The sequence below is a fragment of the Coffea eugenioides genome, chromosome 2 (genome assembly GCF_003713205.1).
Source record: "Coffea eugenioides isolate CCC68of chromosome 2, Ceug_1.0, whole genome shotgun sequence".
NCBI classification, from domain to species: Eukaryota; Viridiplantae; Streptophyta; class Magnoliopsida; order Gentianales; family Rubiaceae; genus Coffea; species Coffea eugenioides.
In genome coordinates, this window is record NC_040036.1 from 26,760,012 (window position 1) to 26,776,379 (window position 16,368).

Consider the following 16,368-nt stretch of genomic DNA (forward strand, 5'->3'; position numbering starts at 1 on the left):
GAATTGCAGGTTACTAGCTCTGATGTGAATTTATTACCTTGTATACAGAAAAACTCAAATCACCTTATTCTCAATTTTGTTGTGTACTATCAGGTTTCTTATTCCTGACTATGGTTGTTTTATCCCATGATAAGCACAAATCTCAACCATTTTAAATCTTGTTGTTCGATCCTCATACAGTGTATTTCAGACTCATATTTCAGTAAACTATTTCCAAACTAATATGGGATGAAAAATCTATCAAACAATCATGTCATTAAAATATATTAAACTGTTTAATTGCTTCTGATGTTGATCAGACAACTTCAGTATGCATTATATAACCTCAAACCGCTTCTATTCATACAAATAGCTTGATCATATTGCTACCACTACATGTATAAAGTTAATGGCTTCTCTTTCTAACTATATATACTTGAATCCTTCAGGCAAAAGACATTCATCAGCGAAACAAGTGAAAGCTATTAATAACAAAAAGAAAAAAAACAAAGGTATAGATTACAAATCACTGATTATTCCTCTTTTACCTCCTTATCTTCAGTTCCAACCTTAAGTTTAGCTGAACTAATTGCTAAATCTATAGGTAATCAGGCTGTTGATGGAGTTCATGCACTCCAATTTATTAATGATCAAGCAGATAGATTACCTGCAAAAGTTGATTGTCAATACTGTGGAGCCAAAAAAATGCACTCTGAGACACCTAATTTCTGTTGCTCTGACGGACAAGTAGTTCTACATCAGAATAAATTGCCAGATATTCTTGTGGAACTGTTCACTGGTCATTCTGATGAAGCTTTATCCTTTCGTACATATGTGAGAACATATAATAATATGTTTGCCTTTACTTCCTTTGGAGTACACTATGATAAATCGCTTTGCAAGAGAACAAATGGCATTTATACCTTCAAAGTTCAGGGACAAACCTATCACTTTATCAAAGACCTTATTCCACATGGAGGATCTGGATTATATCTGCAACTGTATTTTCATGATACAGATCATGAGCTTCAAAACAGAATGGCAGTTTCAGAAAGATTAACAGAGAGTATAGTAATGAAGATCATGGAAGTCATGAAGTCTAATCCATATGCATGTTTTCTCCGCAGTCTAAGAAACGTTCCAAATTTGGATTCATATCAGATAGTCCTGAAATCACATTCACAAAATGATCAACGAGTATTCAATCATCCAACAGCTTCTCAGGTTGCAGCTCTTTGGACAGAAACAGAGAGTTCAGGAACAAGTTATGCTAGACACATTAAAATTTATACAAAAGAAGGAAGGGATCACCTCGTGCAGTACTATTATGGTTGTTACGATCCTCTGCAATATCCACTATTATTTGCACTTGGTGAAACAGGCTGGCATCCTGGAATCAGAAGATTCGTCAGAGAAAATCCCAAAAAGAGAAAAAGATCTATTCACAGAAACAAACCTACTGCTGTCCTCACCAATTACAAATCTGCTGAAGAGATGATATCTGCTGAAGAACAAGGTATTCCTAACATGAATAACTAACACATTATCTATATGCAAATGACTTATACATTACTTATATACATTGCTCATATCTTACTTATATAATTAGTAACTACTTGTTTTCAGAACATAGTATTCCCATTATTTTCTATTAACCTCAGATCATGCTATATCTTATCAACGTATGCAACTTCATATGCTGAAACCAGTAACTGATACCTTATTTTTGTAACTTTCAGTTTGCAATGATCCTGAAAACAACGGTGAATTTGTGTCAATGCGAGAATATTATGCTTATAAATTGCAGATCAGAGACAAATATTCTCCAAACATACTCAATACTGGCAGATTACTTCAGCAATATGTTGTGGATATGTACATCAAAATTGAAAGTCAGAGATTGGATTACTATAAGAGCAAACAAGAATTCATAAGAAGGGAGCAGCTGCAAGGCGTAATGGATAGTGTTATAACAGGTCAATGCCAAGGTTCAAAAGTAGGCCAACGAGTAGTGCTTCCAGCTTCATTCATAGGAGGTCCTCGAGACATGAAAAGGAGATATGTTGATGCTATGGCTTTGGTGCAGAAATTTGGCAAACCAGATTTATTCATTACAATGACTTGCAATCCTTCATGGCCGGAGATAAAGAACCTCATGCTTCCAACAGATGAAGCACATAACAGGCCAGACCTGCTCAGTCGAATCTTTCATGCAAAGCTTGATGTTTTAAAACAGGAGTTATTCAAGAAAGAAATATTCGGATCTGTTGCTGCTTACACATATGTCATAGAGTTCCAGAAACGCGGTCTACCTCATGCTCATTTCCTCATAATTCTGAAGCCATGTTCAAAACTTTACTCCACAGATTCTTATGACAGGATAGTTAGTGCAGAGATTCCAGATCAGAGCAAAAATTCACATCTTTTCAACATGGTCCGCAGACACATGATTCATGGCCCTTGTGGAAAAAGAAATCCAACCAATGTTTGTATGCGAGGAGAACATCAGAAAAAATGCAGGAACAATTATCCAAAGCCATTTGCCGATAAGACTTTTCATGCAGATAACACATATCCCACTTATCGAAGAAGAAACAATGGATACAAAATGATGGTCCGTGGACATGAGCTCGATAACAGATGGGTTGTTCCATACAATCCTTACCTTCTTGCAAAATTCAACTGTCACCTGAACATTGAAATCTGTTCTACAGTCAAGGCAGTAAAGTACATGTATAAGTACATCTACAAAGGTCATGACAAGATTCATTTTCTACTTAATTCACAGGATTCTAGTGAGCTAAATTCTGATGGTCATGTCCCTGCAATCGATGAAATCAAAGACTATCAATCAGCTAGATGGGTATGTGCTGTGGAAGGTATATGGAGAATATACAGATTCCTACTATTTCAAATACATCCTGCTGTTATTCAGTTACAGCTTCACTTAGAAAATTGTCAGCCATTGAATTTCAGAGAAGACCAAGACCTACGTGATATAGTAACAAATAGATTTGGTAAGAGAACCATGTTGACAGAATTTTTCTACATGAATTCTACTGACTCTCTGGCTCAGAACCTCAAATGCACTTACAAACAGTTTCCTGAGCACTTTGTTTGGTATCCAGGAAGGAGAAAATGGGAACCAAGGAAACAGAAAGACTGTATAGGTAGGATAGTAACAGCCAGTCCAATGGAAGGAGAACGATACTTTCTCAGATTGCTGCTCACACATGTCAAAAGTCCAACTTCATTCGATGACTTAAGAACAATAAATGGAGCATATGTACATACTTTTCGTGAGGCAGCAATTCTCAGGGGTTACTTTGAATCTGATAAGTCACAACAACAATGCCTTCAGGAAGCAACTATGTATCATATGCCATATACTTTGAGAAGATTATTTGCCACACTACTTGTTCATTTCCCTCCTTCAAATGCCAGATATCTTTGGGAACAATTTGAAGAGCCATTATCTGAAGATATCAGCAGAACTCCACAAATATCAGCTGATCAAATCCGCTTCCAGGTACTATACCAGATAAATCAGTTCCTACAATCAATGGGAAAAGAGATCAATCAGTATGCTTTAGTTCCAAATATCATGAATTTTGATAGCTTGAACAACAACACTCGTGATATAATAGCTGAAACAAGAATCTGTGTACCAGAGCATGACTTATTAGCAATTGAGCAATTAAATGCTGATCAAAAAATTTTTTTTGATATTATTATAAATGCAGTTTTTGTTGAGAAAAAAGGAGCCTTTTTCATTGATGAACCAGGTGGAACAGGAAAAACATTCCTTTATCGAGCACTACTAGCAGAAATCAGGTCAAAAGGACACATAGCTCTGGCTACAGCATCCTGCGGAGTTGCGGCTTCGATTCTGCCAGGTGGAAGGACAGCTCACTCAAGATTTAAGATACCAATTGGTGGAACACGAGATAAGCAATGCAGAATTAGTAAACAAAGCTCATTAGCAAAACTGCTGCAGTCTGCAATTCTGATAATCTGGGATGAAGCTCCAATGACACATAAGACTTCAATTGAGAGTGTTGACAAAATTCTCAGAGACATAATGGACTGCAACAATTTGTTTGGATCAAAGGTTATTGTTTTTGGAGGTGATTTTCGTCAAGTCTTGCCAGTAGTAACAAAAGGATCAAAATCTGAATTTATTGATGCAAGTATAGTGAACTCATACATATGGCCACAGCTACATAAGTTGCATCTCACTCAAAATATGAGAGCAAGATATGATGCAGAGTTTACTGAATATCTACTTCGGATAGGAAATGGAACAGAACCACTTATCTCCAAGAATTCTATCCAGATACCTGTATCAATGCTGATAAGATATACCAATGAGGAAGAATCAATGAACACATTGATCCGGACAGTATTTCCAGATTTGAACGCTTTTTCCAAGGACAATTTCTCTGCAATTAATCGTGCTATTCTGACAACAAAAAATGACTTTGTAGATCAAATTAATCAGAGGCTCATTCTACAGTTCGAAGGACAATTGCAAGAATATACCAGCCGAGACAAGTGTATAGATACCTCTGAACAGACAATCATGGAAGATTTGCTAAACAGTTTGACTCCAAATGGTTTTCCCCCTCATAAGCTGCTTCTCAAACCATACTGCCCCATCATGTTACTGAGAAACATTGATCCGCCTCAGGGATTATGTAACGGCACCAGACTGATATGCAAATCATTGAGCTCCAATATTATGCATGCAGTTATAACATGTGGAGAATTTGCTGGAAAAGAGGTCTTCATTCACAGAATTTGTTTCAGAGCAGAGAATAATTCAGATTCACCAGTATCATTCGAACGAATCCAGTTTCCTGTTCGACCCTGTTTTGCTATGACAATAAACAAAGCTCAAGGACAAACACTTGATTTTGTTGGCATATATTTGCGTGAGCCGGCTTTCTCCCATGGACAGCTATACGTAGCAATGTCAAGAGCTAAGAATAGTAGTTCTATTAAAATTCTGATTAAACCATCGATATTTGATGACCAAGATGACTCAATTACTGAAAATATAGTATATACAGAAGTACTAGATTTAGCTTATCAATAACTCTCCTAACCATGTGCATATCAGTTATTTCTCTATATTCATGATATTACATCTTTTTTTCCCTTCATTCAGTACTCAGCTACTTTTATTATGAGTTGCAGGAGGAAAAAAATATGCTCTCATTTCCTGAAATAATTCCGGGACTACAAAACTGGACAACTATGGTTCAGGTTCTAGACAAGCAAAAGCCATTACTCTCAAAGGCAGGAAATCGATATCAGAAGCTCATATTAATTGATCAGCAGGTAATGGAAATTCCCAATTTCACCTCATGTTCTTTATTACTCAATTTTGATATTCACATCAAAACAACCATGGCTATTCTCAGGGGACAACGGTTGAAGCAATGATTTATAAATCAGACATTGAGTTTTTTCGAAATCATTTTCAACTTTACAAGCGATACATTCTCTGCAATGCTAGAGTTGAGTACACACCATCGGAGTATTCCACTCATCCAAATCAGTGCACATGGTACATAGACAACTCTACTCTTGTTCAAGCAGTGAATGAAGTCGAACCACCTCAGATTCCAGCTGTGTTCAGATTCTTGCCCTATAGAAGATTTCACCAACATATGGATGATAACACAGATATAGGTAACCAACAAATCTTACTACTAACTTGCTACTGAACGCAATTTTCATTAGACTTATAACTCAGCACAATTCAATATCAGATGTCCTAGGCATTGTTGCTGAAGTTCATCCTCGAATAGAAAGGGCCACTACAGCTACTAGAGAAGTGGTACTCATAGATAAAAGGTAAGTAAAACCATGCATTTATTCTATATCAGTTCTGAACCACCACACATTCATACAAATACTCGGTTCTGACAAATGTTTCATGTATCAATCAAATACACTACAGCATGATGCCAGTTATTCTAACACTATGGGGCGAGCATGAAACAGATGAAGGCCAAGCACTTGCAAATATAATTGACACAATGCCACTGATTGTTGCACTTCGGATTAAAGTATCATCATATCACAGTGAGTACATAAGAAATACATTATGGTCTACATATTTTCTGACTTAGAACGTACTGATAATATGATCTACATTACGGCATGTAAATATTGCAGCACTGAACCTGTCAACAAAATTTGGATCAAGCATTCTCCTTAACCCTCCAATACAGCAGGCTGCTGATCTCAAACACTGGTGACAATTTTTGTTAGCAAACATCATTTGAAAATATTTTCTATTAACTGCATATTATAAACATTACAAATAAAACTTCTCTATTCACTCACAAGGGCTATTGAGAATGAAGCAGAAATCAAAAAATTGATAGCAGAAAAAGCATACCACAACCGAGTCAAGCTTCTACCACAGCCAAGAGATGACGAGCTCACCACTATTCAAGACTTTCTGGCATTTCCTACGGTAAATTCTACATCCCATCATTTATTGACAATAATATTTTCAGATTTCTAACTGGTCACTGTAATTCAACACAGAAAAAAGCTTACTGGTTGCGTGGTACTCCAAAATTGCTAGACAAAAGCCAGCGATTATGGTATAATGCTTGTCCACAATGCCATAAATCATTCAGAGCAAAGCCTATCTGGAAAATTGTTTGCACGTCATGCAACAAACATGTGAACATAGTTACAAGATGTCGATTAACTGTGGAACTTGCTGATTATTCTGGAGTTATAACGCTTGATCTTTATGATAACGATGCCCTTCAGTTACTACCTTTCACACTTTCGCAGATGCAAGGGTTGGAAAACAAGGTAAGAAAGACTATTTCCATATGCATATAGAATATTGTGATTAACAAGTAAGTATACTGTATCTCATGTCAAGCTGTTGATTTTAATTGCACAGCATGAACTCAATTATCAAGCTATTGAAGAAGCTGTTAACAACACTCTCATAACATGCTTTGTGAAGAAAATAGTAAACAACCATGCATCTGGCAGTACTGAAAAATACTCTGCCATTATTCTGCACAAAGCCCTCCTAGCAGAGGTTATATCACAAGTTCCTTCGATCATTGGCTATTCAGAACCAAATCCAGAACTCCCTTCCACCAGTATTGATGAAAATGTGGTCAGTCGTGCTCCAAAAGACACAAATGTGAATTCCAGTTGTCTCTCTACTCTTAAGATCACTGAGAGCCCAACCAAAAAGCAACGGAGCGACAAGTATCAAAAACAAGATTGAAAATGGCATCTACTGGTTTTTGCTATTACATACTTTTGAAGCTCTGCTGGGTTAACTTTTGATAGCTGAAGCTTTCCTGTATTTTGTGGTGGTCAAATATTCTACCAGCTTTTGTACGCTTGCTCAGGTTTCCCTGCACTTTTGCTTAAGGATAGTTAGCTAAGCTTTTTCAAAGTGCAAACGTATCACAGTTTCATGTATAACTTTTGATCTCCGCAACTTGCCTGCTCAACTATCTATCCTTTAACGTTTGCTTCATCAAGTGTTAGTACAGTTTGTGATTTGCAAATATTTCAGGTGCTTTTGTACAGTTTATCAACTTTCCGTGCATTCCTAATCTCCCTTCACTCCTATTCTTTTCCTTTATGCTATCAGTCAAAACAGATTCAAAATTTACAATCATTTATTCATTGCACCTTCATTTGCAAAATAGCCAAACACCACACTACAATGGAACTGATTACCACCTCACCAAATACAAAAACAAATACACCAAGTACAAATATCATCCAACTAAACTTGGTAAACACAGTATCCAACCACCAACTTACAGATCGAATACACTAGAGTACAACAGCAAACATTTCCATAGTACAAATTATAAAAACTCATAGAAACATACATAGCTATCCACTACAAATTTCTGCCACTCGCATCACAAAATCCACCCATGGCACTTTGAATTGCTTTTCTCTGTTCTTCAACTTCTACTTCCATACGACCAGCAATGATCTGCAGAAACGGCAATTCTCCAATATTTCCCAATGTACTTTCCAGCACACGAGCTTTCTCCGGATGCCGATAAAAAGATTTGAACAAATCATATATCTCATTCCTAAGTAGAATATTATTTGCTAGAACTCGATCTGCACCACTCAACATCCCATTATCTTCAGTATGTCCAACCAAATTTCCCCGCACACCACTTAGTGATAACCGATTGAACATAACCTCAATATCTGGATGCAAATCACGCAATACTCCAACACGATTATGAGTGTAATTCATGTTAAACTAAGAAAAAACCACAAACACAAATCACAATATACCAACCAAATAATGAAATCACAGAACTAAGAAATTTATACACAACAAGTACATCATAAACCAGAAACAGACAAATACAAAAAACAAAATTATACTATACACATGTGAACCAAACAATAATAACAAAGACATATATACCAGACAAAAAAACACTATACACACGTGAATCCCCTACTCTTCCTACGAACCAAAACAAAAGCAATCAATAGTCAAAACACATGTCACCCTCCCAAACATGAACCTGTCCCACTACATTGTCCCAACATTCACAGAAAGCTCCGTACTCTATATTATCTTCAAACACATACCTTTATCAATTTTATTATATCCAATCCAATCTCCTACAATTATTCACCATTCATTAGTCCAAAATCTTATATATAACATGGAACATATTAACATATTGCATAAATATCCTTCATTTTATTAGGCATTTGATCCGAATATAAACTTTTAAACACATTCATCAGTTTATAGATACAAATCTGTGTAAAATCTGAACTTCTTTGCTAAAACGATTATATTCTTCCCAAAAACTCAAGCCTACATTCATAACACACTCATACAAATAAAAACATCAGTACTTTATACAACAGATAGAAATACATATCATACTACTTTATCTAGCAAATACAGGATTATCATATCCTTCACAAACTGACAAACACATCTTAATGCTTAAAAATCATACGCCAAATACAAAACTATACATGTCACCCAACTCCTTAATCACTTTCGCCACCCATGTCACTAGAAGATGGCGGACTGGGAAAGTAATACTTTTCTTCTAACACCTCCAGCCTCATTCTATTGGCAATCAACCCCAAAATCGGATACCCTCTTCCAGTCCTAAGCGCAGCTTCCAAAACTGAAGCCCAATCATCATGCCTGTAAAGCTCTTTCAACAAATCACATAATTCATTTTTCAGCAAAACATTTGCCACCTGAGCTCGTGCAACAGGTTCTGCCGGACAATTTCGACACCCATTTCCCATAGGATAAGCTGCTCCACGAACAACAGCCAGCTGATTAACCTCTTCGTCCACCTCTGGATAATATAATTGAACAGTGGGAAATCTTCCGCTTCTGCTCGCCATTCCGACACACTAACTATCTAGAAACAAGTATCAAATATATACTACTTCTCACTATATGAGCTTCAACTACGTAAGCAACAAACAACAGTACGCCCGTGAATTTTCTGTACTTTTTACCCTCCTGTCTCATACCACCTGCACACGCAAACAACTAGCTACCGTGCAAATGTCAAGACCAGATATATTCTAACATCGTCAACAGGGGTGAACATTCTGCTACTTAATAGACTAACATCCCTTGATAAATATATAATTTAATTCAATAAATATAAAATATAACACTAATATACACCAACACTAATCAATAAACCTATATACAAATATAATATATAGTAACACTAATTTACACAACATTAATTTAATATATACACATACAAATTAACCATTAATAATAACTAAGCATTAATTATTCATCTATCTAAACAAAAACCTTTTTTTTCTTAAGTAACTTTTTAAAACCATTTTATTCAACGTATAGAAACCAAACTTTAGCACAATTACGGTCCTACCTAGCGCCCGCGCATTGCGCGGGCCAGCCCCCTAGTTACTACTATAAGTTTGGTGTGAATCGAGTGTACTACCATGTTCATTGAAAAAAAAATCTTTTAACAAAATAAAACTTAATAATTATTTTTTTTTAATGACCGCCCAAATAGATACTTGTTAAAACATTTTTAATTTTACATATATTCTGTCGTATAGATCCACATGCTAATAGTTATTATTCTATCTTACATGTATAAAATTTTTTTATATAATTTTAAACTTTCAAAATATTAAAGTCCGAACTACAAACAGCAGACGAATAATATTTAATTTAAATATCAACTCTGAACTATATCTTAACGAATAGTATTTACAAGACGCTCTTAAGATGTGTTTTTATTAAGAACTAAGAACATGCTAATACTAGTGTATCAAGCTGACTAATGACTACCCCTGTCCTGTCATTAACTGTAGAAGAGAAAGAAAGGGGAGTGTTTTAACTAGATGGGACATCATCCTCCACAGGGACAGGGGTCCTCTGTTTGGGGCTATAGCCACTGCCACCACCTTCCCCACCACCACCACCACCAACCCCATACCTCCTTATAATTCTTCCATAAAAGCCTCACTCTCACTTCTGCTACTTCTCCTTTCTACTTCCACTTGCTCTGCGCATCAACCCTTCACTACCACCGTCCACGGCGGTGCTTAATTCCATATCCTTTTTTCTTTTCGTTTATTTTTTTTAGATAGTGTAGTTAGAACTAGAGGAAACAAAAAGCATGGGGTGCACTGCATCCAAGCTGGACAACGAGGACACGGTCCGCCGGTGCAAGGACCGGCGCCACCACATGAAAGCTGCCGTCTACGCCCGCCATCACTTGGCAGCTGCTCACTCCGACTACTGCCGCTCCCTCATCCGAACCGGCTCGGCCCTCTCCACTTTTGCAGCTGGAGAACCACTCGCCGTCTCCGACCGCACCGCTCCAGTATTCCTTCGCAGCCCCTCCTCCTCCTCCACCACCACAGCTACCATAAAACCCCCTCGTCCCCCGCCTCCGCGACGCCACATCCCTTCTCCATCCCCATCCGCCTCCCTACGCCACCACCCTCAACCCCCACCCCAGCCCGAGTACTCCCCCTCCATTTCCTCCTCAAAACTCCCCCACACCCTCTCCTCCTCCTCCCATCAACAACGTCGGAAAAAGCCCATCAAGCTCCCCCACATTCTCTCGGATTCCAGTTTCACTTCTTCGCCCACCCAGAAAGCCCCTCACGATTTTAACGACAATCCATTCTTTACCTACAATGCAAAAGCGAATTCCAGCTACACGAACACTCCTTCCCAGACGTCGTCCGTATGGAACTGGGAGAATTTCTACCCGCCATCTCCTCCTGACTCCGAATACTTTGAGCAATTGAACAATAAAAGGTCCAACCGTCCTGCTGCCCACAGGGACAATGGGAGTGACATGGATGAGGTACATGATGATGAAGATGAGAAGGGTTCAAGATATAGTACGTCTCATTCGAATTATTCGAACCATCAATCCCATAATCAGCAGCAGGTATTAACAACAATAAGCAATTCGACTTTTTTGACGATGATAAGGCCTCTAGTTACTCTTCTTACTCGAGTTACTCGCGAAATGAGAAGAATGATTTTGGGAAGCCAGGTAAACTCGGTAGAAAAGTTGTTAGTGGTAATTCTCCGCATCATCTCAATAGATGGGATAGTGAGGAGGAGGAGGAGGAAGATAGGGAGACTGAGAGAGAGACAGAGAGGGAGGAAGTTCAGTGTAGTGAGTGGGGGGACCACGATCATTATAGCACAACAACTTCATCATCATCTGATCATGAGGAGTCTAGATCTGGGATAGGGATAGGGACCAGGTCGAATATGGGGTCGAAAAATGGAGCTGGAAATGGTGTTGCTGCTGATGCTAATGTTAATTCTGGTGGTAAAATGGCATTTGATTCGGGTGTGGAGTTGGGTCATGCTGTGTTTCAGGGTAAAGCAGAGAAGTTTTCGACAGCTGACGGGTCGTCGACTGCTAGCTGGGGGAATAATGGGAAAGGGGATAGAGAGATTGTCTCTGATAGGAGAATTGCAGTGAGGCACAAGGATTTGGCTGAGATTGGGGCTGCAATCAAGATGTATTTTGATCAAGCTGCAGCTGCTGGTGGGCAGGTTTCTGCGATGCTGGAAACCGAAAGAGCTCAGCTTGATCGGAGCTTCACCAAGCTTAAAAGTGAGTTCTTTCTCTGTTGCAATTACGGTTTTTCTTTTTTCCGATTTGTAGATTACTTTGAGTCAAATTTACCATTTGCTTCAGCTTTATTGGAATTGAACTTTTGTTTTGCTTTGACTTCATCATCTTCCGTTCCTCCAATATGGGTCTTCTTTTAACGTATTACTCGTGTCCTTGGCAAATGTGGGATTTGCCATTTGGATAATTAGACCTTCTTATCTTCTTGCCTGAGAAATGGAACCATTTTGCAATTGATTTTATTGGGCCTTGCAGAGACGGTTTATCATTCAAGTGGAGTTTTCAGTAACTTAAGCTCCAGCTGGACTTCAAAGCCACCAATAGCTGTTAAGTACAAATTTGAACCAGGCTCCCTCGAGGAATCAGGAGGTTCGAATAGCCTTTGTTCCACTTTAGAAAGACTCTTGGCTTGGGAAAAGAAACTTTACCAGGAAGTGAAGGTGCTGATTCTTTCAATTATCTTTGTTAAATTTGAGAACTGACTGGTATTTTAAGTAGGTATTTACTTCAGTCTGCATTAAACTTTTTCTTGATCTATTTAAAGAGAGTAGGCGGTGGCTTAGGCTGGACGCAACAGTTGACAATGGCGTAAAGTAACCCTTTTTCTGGTTGTATTGTCAAATGACGAAAGTGTACCGAGAAAATTGAGAATCCTCTGTTGGGTTAGCATTATGCTTTGCTTGAGTGGTACTGTTGAACTTTGTGGTTTATGTCTATCCATTAGTGCTTGTTAGAAGTATCTTTCTTGTGTAATTACTAAATTGTTTGGATACAATTGTCAGTAAAATGACAAATTTCATTTACTGTTTGGCGTGCAAGGAGTCAAATACAGCCTACAATGCACTTAGGATGTAAAATTTGGACCATGCTGGTGGGGTGGGTCAGCCTGCCTAACTAACTTAACTTTATGAAGGGGATAGAAACTCATTTTGCTTATTTTATTTTATTTTATTTATATTAATTTTAAACAGTCAGTCGATTTCCTTTAATTCTGATCATTGTCGATATGTAAAGGACAAAACGTGAGCTAACATGTACATATTACACAACAGGGTAAATTGTTTATGGGTATTAACTTTCGAAGATTCTGTCTTTTTCAAAAGAAAATAGTAGATTCTAGGCCCTTTTCCATTTTTCTTATTGGTGGCTGTTTCTTTTGGCCCTGGAGGAATTTTTTTTTTGGGGCCCGGGGGGGGGGGGTGTTTTCCTTCTTTCACGGGACAAGTAAACTTAAAAACCATCTTTAATTAATTATCGTAGCTTGACTTTTTTTAAAAAAATTTTTTTCCTATGTTCATGTTTGCTAAAACAAGCACTTGCAAATGCTGATTTGGTGAACATGCAAATAGTTTTCTTGAGTTTTTTTTTTTTTCTCATTACTGCATTCAGACTTATTTTCAGCATTTTGAAGACATGTATTAATGTTGACTTGGTAAGTCATCGATATTGCCCTTAGGCTAGAGAAGGTGTGAAGATTGACCATGAAAAGAAGTTATCAGCGCTCCAAAGTCAAGAGTACAGAGGGGATGAGGAAGCCAAGTTGGACAAGACCAAGGCCTCTATCAAGAGACTGCAATCTCTAATTCTGGTCACATCTCAGGCTGTGTCTACTACCTCCACAGCCATTGTTGGTCTTAGGGACTCTGAACTTGTTCCCCAGCTCGTTGGACTCTGCCATGGGTTAGTATTTTCTTGTTCTGTTTAAATCTTGGTTAGCGATAAAGTGTATAAAATTGTTGGCTGTTTTTCACTAGAATGTCAGAGCTTATTGGCTGACAGCGAGGGTTCAGTTGTTTGGCTGAGCCTCTGCAAATTCAATCTTTTCAAACAACCTTCAAATATATCTTTTTGAAGAATGTCTTTTGGGGTTACAACTGGCTGCTTAAGACGGCCATATTAAAATTTATTGTAGAAATATTGGAAAGATGTTTCTAAAAGCCCTCAGGATGACGCTACATTTTCTAGATTTTGAGCTGAAATTGATGTAGGTTCTCTTTCAACGTCTTGTATTTAAGATGCTAAAGTTCAACTAGTCTGTCCTTTGTAAATAATTTTCTTTGTAAATTTTTGTTTACTTGCAGTTAAAACCATACAAAGGTGACCACATGAAAAAAATTAATGGACTCTTTGTATGGGGGGTTGTTTTATCTCTTTCAAACTTTTCCTCTTGCTCATGTAAAACATGCTATACATCGTACACCGCTGGCTTGTTGGAGTGGTAGGTGAAAATATAATGAAGCTCTGGTTTTGCATGTGCATGAACCCAATCTCATCCCTCTGAGCCAGTGCAGCCATCCATGGGGCTAATACATTGAGAACTTGATGACTTGAATTTACTAGCTTGTTCAATAGTAGAGTGGCCCACCATTGTGGCCTCAACATCAACTTGCCTCTTGTAGATTAGATTGACCATGTTGAAGGACAAAATCAATTTCACTAAGAAGATTGTGATTTTGTTATGTTAAATTAATGGCCAAACAAGTGTAAAATGTGGTGGCAACTGTGTGTCAGATTGTAAGAACTAAAAGTCCTGGCAAGCTTAATTTTCATCTGAATACTAAGGTTATTTATCTCTTGCATGTGATACGTGAGAAAATTGGGTTTTACAATCTTGTGCTACAGAGAAATGGTTTCCTTGTTGATTGATTCAGCACTCTTTTATCATTGATGTGGAGCAACATTCATACTACTTTAGGAATGTTTATTTTATAATTTTACCAGTTGCTGATATTACAATGAAACAGGTTCATGTACATGTGGAAATCAATGAACCAATATCATGAGGTTCAGTATGATATTGTACAGCAAGTCCAGGGCCTTGTCAACCGAACAACCCAAGGTGAATCAACCTCTGACCTGCATAGACAAGCAACACGGGATCTCGAGTCTGCGGTGTCTGCGTGGCACTCTAGTTTCTGCCGCTTGATGAAATTCCAAAGGGAATTCATCCGCTCCCTCCATGAATGGTTCAAGCTCACTTTTCTCCCTGTCAGCAGTGAACAAACTAACGGCAACAGGGAACATTCTGAAGTTTTTGCCTTCTGTGATGAGTGGAAGCTCGCCCTTGACCGTATACCTGACACGGTTGCATCTGAAGCTGTCAAAAGTTTCATAAACGTTGTCAATTCAATATCTTTGAAACAAAGAGAGGAGCTCAAAATCAAGGGGCGAACTGAATCTGCATCCAAAGAGCTCGAGAAAAAGGCATCGTCCCTCAGGAACATAGAAAAGAAATATTACAACTCGTACTCCATGGTTGGCATTGGCCTTCCTGATACTGGCCCTGATAATTGGCATGCTTTGGATGCACGTGACCCTCTAGCTGAGAAAAAGCTTGAGCTTGCAGCTTGCCAGAGGCGAGTTGCAGATGAGATGCTGAAGCACTCCAAGGCAGTTGAGGTGACTCGGTCGAACACTTTGAACAACATCCAGACAGGGTTGCCAGGTGTTTTCCAAGCCATGACCAGCTTTTCTGCCATGATCGCTGGGGCACTTGAAGCAGTTTGCACGCATTCCTATGCTATAAGATAGATGAGATTCTATTGAAAAGTGTTACTATACTATATTCCTTTATTCCCTGGTCCAGGTCTCGTAGGAACTAGAAAAGGCTTGCATTTTTCCACGGCAGGCTCTTTTCTTCTTTTGCAATTTTTTGGCTTTTTTGTCTCGTGATGCTTTGCGTTTTGTGTCGTAAACATGTAGATATCTTGAATTTTGCAATTTTGTCACCGTTTTGTTCGTGGGAGGGGAATGAATACATTTGTACAGGAAGGTGCTTGAACTATTTGTATCAGAGGTAAAACGTTCATAGCAGATGAATAAATCTATTTATTGCAATTTGCAACTGCCATTCTTAGTCTAACTTGTGTTTCTCATGCACAAGTCCTTCGTTGTTGCAGATCCACAAGGGAAGAAATTCTTCTACAAAACTTTCATCATTTCTATGAAGTTCCAATACAAACTCTGCATTTCCAATCTGAATGCCTAGATATTAACCAACCAAATTGAAACTTTAAAAGGAGACATGGTGTCCTTCAAATATATATATATATATATATATATATATATATATATATATATATTAGAGGAGCGTAATGGAAGGCCATTTTTCTATTTTTGCATCATTGACAAATTGCTGGCGCTACAAGTATACTTCCAATGTGTGAAGATAAATTTCCAATTTGTGAACTTCGACCAACAAGAAAAAGTTTAA

General features: G+C 38.0%; 1 protein-coding gene across 1 annotated transcript; it reads left to right on the plus strand.

The window, feature by feature from the left end:
* Positions 1-10,406: 10,406 nt before the first annotated feature.
* Positions 10,407-16,005, plus strand: LOC113761312 (nitrate regulatory gene2 protein-like). The gene is given in 5 exon segments (XM_027304248.1): positions 10,407-11,454; positions 11,457-12,137; positions 12,411-12,595; positions 13,612-13,835; positions 14,900-16,005. Coding segments are annotated over 5 exon segments (2,664 nt in total). The 5' UTR covers positions 10,407-10,667; the 3' UTR covers positions 15,687-16,005.
* The last annotated feature ends 363 nt before the right edge of the window (positions 16,006-16,368 follow it).